Here is a 5,730-nt window from a genome sequence, read left to right on the forward strand (position 1 = left end):
TTGAATGTGATAATTTCGTTTATCTGATTTTCTTTCATTAAGATCTTTATTTGGCTGACTTAAGTAAGAACAAACAATTCGATGTTTGTATTTTTATGTTTTCTTATTGGTTCAATATATAGTGGGTTTTATAAAAAACTATTTTTTTTTCAAAGAGATAAAAACCTTTATGCACAAAGACAGATAAATATCTTATTTTAGCTGGTAAGGTTTATTTAGAAAAGAAAGTCACTAATTTTTTACAATAAAACTGTTAACAAGGTTTAATGCATTGAAATAAATTTCAACCCAATTTACCTATTTGACCCATTAGAAAAGAAAAAAAAAATCTTTTTTTAATGCATTGAAATAAATTTCAACCCAATTTACCTATTTGACCCATTAGAAAAGAAAAAAAAAATCTCTTTACAATCTTTTGTTTGGTACAAACGCTAACCACCCAAACTGAGATACACCGAGGTCGCAATACCGACGGCGTAAACTCCGATCACTGTCCCAACGACATCCATCCCTGAACGTGTCGCAACCCCAATTCCAACAATCCCAGCAACACCGACAGGCACCTTCAGTAGAACAGCCTTCCCGGCGTTGGAAACGATGACGTCTGAGTAAAGATCCATAGCGAACTCCTTGAACGCCGCTTCCCCGAGCGTGACGATTTCATCTCCGTCATCATCCTCCGGGAGGAGGGCTTTTTGAATCGCTTTGTCGATTTGGGAACGGGTGGGAGGGGAAGTTACCCACTTTTCGATCAAAGGGAGGTGCAGATCTGAGAGAGTTTGGTAGAGACGTTCGGAAGCTGAAACGAGTTGGTAGCGGGGGATGCCCGGGAAAGTTTGTTGGGCGAGAGAGAGAAACTGTTGGTAGACTGTTTCGCATGCTGAGCTGAATTCCGGTGAGTCTCGTAGTTTTCCGGTGACCCGTTTTGATGAAGATAACCCCATATTCCTTTTAACAAAATCCGTTTTGAATCCAAATGAAACTCCTCAAGAATTACAGACGAACAAAACTAAACAGTATAATCACAAGATTTCAGAGAATAACTTGTGATAACAAACTATATCAAAAACTAAGTATGAACATAAAATCCTAAACAACTAGAGAATTACACAGATCGAAATAGTAAATGAGCTGTCTCACAAGGCACTAGCTCTGCTTTGCACATTATATATTCCGGGTCGAAACACTTTGTATTCCGGGTTGGAATACCCGCGTGTTCTCTTCTCCTTATATCAAATTAAACGAGGCGCAGCCCACAAGAAGAAAATGTTGCACTTTCAGCCCTTCACATGAAAACTCACTTCATCATTAGTCCTGATAGATTCCTCTTTATTCCTCATTCCATAACACGTTACATATTTATCTGTAACACCTTACAGAAATACTATTAAATGAAAATAAAACAGTTCACATATTTAAACATATTCTCCAATAAGATGTTGCATATTATATATACACATAAAGGTTGTAATTGTTGCAACTAAAATGAATAAAAACCTTAAAGACATAAGTTCTAGCATGGAATGATAATTGGAACCAGGGGCGGACGCAGGATTTTACAGTAGGGGTTGCACGGGAAAGTTAGGGGTTGCACGGTAATATAAAAAACAAAATTTTCGAAAATTTTTGAAAAATTTTCCACTGCGGCCGCAAAAGTTAGGGGTTGTCGGTGCCACCGTGGACCACCCCTAGGTCCGCCCCTGATTGGAACGGTTATTTCTTGAATAATTTTTCAGATTTGTTATAGTCATCATGTTATAGATCTATACATTAGAGGGTTTCGATAATTTCTTTATTTTGTTTGAGACTTGATTGTTGGCAATACACATCATTCATATTTGAAACATTTTCTTTTTATATGTTCTTGTTTACAACTATATGGGTTAAATGCAATAAATAGCAAAATGCTATTATTGGACAGTTTTTCATAATATAATGTCTTAATAGGAATAAAATTTGAAAGTACACTATTATGAGTGACCTTGGTTGTCTCTCATTCTTCCTTGGCATTGCTGCTACGAGGAGTGCTTCTACCCTCTTTCTTTCGCAGTCTGCCTTCGCTCAAGAGATTCTCACATGTGCTGATATGGTCACGTGTAATCCTTGTAGCACCTCAGCTGATACCAAATCCATGCTCACCTCGGGCGGAATACAAGCACAATAATTAGGGGGGCCGAAATTAAAATTTCAAAAAAAAAAACACATGTAGAAAAAAATTTGTTTCAAAATTATAAAATATCAAAATTCGAAACAAGAAAGCTAATAACAAACATTCTTATATTACTCTTCAAATTTGTAATTTTCATTTTTTGGGATCTTGAGTAGTATTGACACGTTTATTTTAAATAACACATTAATAGTTGATTGTTTTTTCATGTTGATATATGCAACATAAACAATTAACTAACAATTGCTAAATAACAAAATATAACTAAAAATAAAATTACAACCAACAAATATATTATAACAAACATCTATACTTTGTAATATAGATGTTTTTCAAAACATGTCATCGCTAACATTCCTAGATCTTTCATCCTTTAATATTAGTTTGACATGAAACTTTGCAAACTTTGTAAGCACAATCCCTTTTTTATCAGAGTTGCATCTGTCAGATTGTGGACTCGATAAGACACATCTATCTCCTCCCCATCTTAATTTCAGTAGACTTTTTATCATCCACCACTTGGACCTCAGCATAAATTTAATTAAAGGTGCATTTCCTTCTGTTTTCACAAACATGAGTTCCCTAAGAGTCCTTGACCTCTCAAGAAACATGTTGAATTCATTGGGTTCCTATTACCCTTAGCCTTTTAGATCTTGATCTTTCTGGTAAAGATTTTAAGCAGATAAGGGATGTTGGAATATGGAGACAGTGTCACCTGAAACACTTCAGTGCATCATACAATCATTTTAAAATAGAATGCTCCCAATATGCTCTGGAATGGTTGCATTTAAGTTCGTGTACAAATGGTACAATTCCAGATCCACTTGGAAGATTAGCAAATTTAAGAGGTATAGATTTATCGAGCAGCAGTTTGACGGGTCCAATCCCCGAATCTCTAGGAAGATTAAAATATTTAGAAGTGTTGGATCTTTCCTCTAACCAGTTAACCAGTCGCATTCCTACATTCCTTGGAAATATTTCCGAACATGATCTTTCTTTTAATCTGTCACACCCCCGAAACCAGACGGCGGAAACGTCCGGGGGCTCGCGTGACTTAAATTGAATACCATCACAATGAATATACATGAATCATAACATAAACATCACCATGCATCCATACATTACAACTGATATTGTTTACATCCAGTACATTGTTTTCAAATATTACACATTCATAACACAAATTGTTTCAGAGTTTTCAAAACAAAACATTCTAACATACTTGGTATTACCCTTCCGCTTATCTGTTACCTGAGAATACATGTTATTTTGGAAAACGTCAACATATGAAATGTTGGTGAGTTCATAAGCAAAGTTGTGAATAAAATGATTTGTATAGTTTGTAAAACCCAGAAAATCCGATATTTTCTGAAAAGACATTAGTTTATCAAAGTGTGAAGATCCATAAGTTGATGCATGAATGATTTCAAAACATATATATGAAGGGCGTTTTGTATTATAGTTATAGAAATTTCGAACGAGTAGTGTTGATTTCCCTGGAAAACCCGATGTTTTCCGATGTCAAAAGATATAAGTGATTACTAACTTTTGTACCGTCATATCAAATGACTATTTGTTACTCCACCTTGATTACTGTTGAATAACTTCCTAATTCCGTCTACTTTGATTACTCATAAGCCTTAACGAACGAGGAGAAGAGGAACACTATGTCCTGCTACTATCGTAAGTACCTTAGGCTGTCGGGGATGCGAAAGACACGATGGTCCAACTCGCATTTGATTACTTTGACCTTACTAGCAATACTAATGGGCCACTAGGGCCCAATAGCACATAAAAGCTATTGAAAGTCCTTTTATATGGAATTTGGTCATAGGAGGCCCAATAACATATAAGCGTTATCCCTTTGGGCCCAAAGATCATGTGGATGGACTTGCAAGGTCCAACAAGCATGATTTGAAACTCTAAAGCCCAAAGTTTGTAAGTTTACTCATTGTAGGTATCGCGTATCTATTGAAGTGTTTGATTTAACGGTTGTTGTTTTTGTATCGATTCGAGACCGATCGATTCGTTTATAACGATATTTGGAGTTAATCGTGTATTCGTCTTCTGATTTTTCGGCAGTCGTGGTTTTGTATTTGACTTAATGAAATAATTTGCTTGAGATAGTAATTTGACCTTTTTAATACCTTTCTTTTTTTATAAAAATAACAGTTTTAGTCCTTTATATAAAAGAAAAGACATTTTAGCCCTTAAAACATTTTCTTGACACCTTTGCACCATAGATTTGTTGAAATGATAGTTTTGACTCAAAATTTATTTTGTTAACAGATTCAGCCCTTTTAGAACAATATTTTCCGGTTAGAACCCATCTTTCGCAATTTTTACAGTTTTGGCCCAAAATCCAAAAACTTTACATTTTTTATCCTTTTTGGAAATGAAAAACATTTTTGACCCTTGAAATAGTTTTGTTACACTTTTTATCCCCTGTTTTGAAGAAAGTTTCATTTCAGCCTCTTTAATTGTCATTTTTCGCAATTTTGGGCTTATTGGGCCGAAAAGCCCAAAATTAGCCCATTAAGCTAAAAATTTACATTTTAAGTCCTTTGAAAATTTTAATATTCAGAAAAACAATTATTGAAACTGTTTTGACTCTTTTGACCCTTAAGAAACCATGACTTGGCAATTTTTAATCCAAGTTTTGTATATTTGACATTTTAAGCCCAAAAATGGGTTTTATGTTGAAATATGTTTATCATAATCTTATAAGTTATTATTCTTGACTTGTTTAGTGTAAAATAACTTAGATCATGTTTGTTTCCTTTCTCATATCATAGATCTCGAGTATCACCCCTTTTTGGTTACATGTTTAACACAAAAACACATAAAAACACACATACATGCAAAAATAATCACACATAGCATACACATACACATAGATCTACACATTTTCTTGTATTCTCCCCCATAAAACAATTAAAAACTGAAAAGAGAGGGGTATGAAGCTTACCTTGAATTGTGGTTTCGGTTTTGAAGAGAGAAATGAAGAAGATTCGATCCTAGCAAGTCTTTCTTGAAAGATTTTGACTTAGATGTGTTCTAAGATGCAAGATCACGAGTTTGATTAGATTTAGAAGAGATTTTTGATGAAATGAAGTAGCTAGATCATGGATTAAGCATCAACTTACCTTAAATGATGAGTTTTGTGGTTTAATTTCCTTGAAAAGCTTCCTAAATCTCGAAAACTTGAATGAAGAATGGAGAGAGTTTCTTTGAGAGTGTTTAAGTGGGATGTGTGTGTTTCTTTGTGGTTCTCGGCCGAAGGTAGAAAAGAGAGAGGAAGAGAAAGTGTTGAAGTGATGTGTGCATGGAAACATGGGATGAATTGCATGGAAGACCAATATGTAAAAATGAGGTGTCATGGAAAGTCAACTCTTCTTTCTTCATGCTTGAGGTTGGGCCGAGAATTAGAGGAAGAGAAAGAAATTTTGGGTCTTTGGTGTTTAATCCATATTATGGCCCAATTAAATGATTCTTTGCCCAAAATAAATCTAGAAATGATTTTTATGGCTTATTAGGGCTAATTAGGTTAGTTATGGCCCAAT

The 5,730-nt window shown here is 34.7% G+C and overlaps 1 protein-coding gene across 1 annotated transcript; it reads right to left on the reverse strand.

Annotated features, from left to right (window-relative positions):
• Positions 1-316: 316 nt before the first annotated feature.
• LOC145128788 (uncharacterized) lies at positions 317-1,152 on the reverse strand. Its single transcript, XM_079063593.1, has one exon. It carries the CDS (start codon positions 942-944, stop codon positions 432-434), a length of 513 nt encoding a protein of 170 aa, XP_078919719.1. The 5' UTR covers positions 945-1,152; the 3' UTR covers positions 317-431.
• Positions 1,153-5,730: the final 4,578 nt, after the last annotated feature.

The sequence above is a fragment of the Lactuca virosa genome, chromosome 8, assembly GCF_052849685.1.
Source record: "Lactuca virosa cultivar CGN04683 chromosome 8, Lactuca_virosa_CGN04683_v6, whole genome shotgun sequence".
In the NCBI taxonomy this organism is placed as follows: Eukaryota; Viridiplantae; Streptophyta; class Magnoliopsida; order Asterales; family Asteraceae; genus Lactuca; species Lactuca virosa.

Excerpts from the sequence above, each read along its gene's own strand:
- LOC145128788 (XM_079063593.1), bottom strand. The coding sequence starts at position 944 with ATGGGGTTATCTTCATCAAAACGGGTCACCGGAAAACTACGAGACTCA.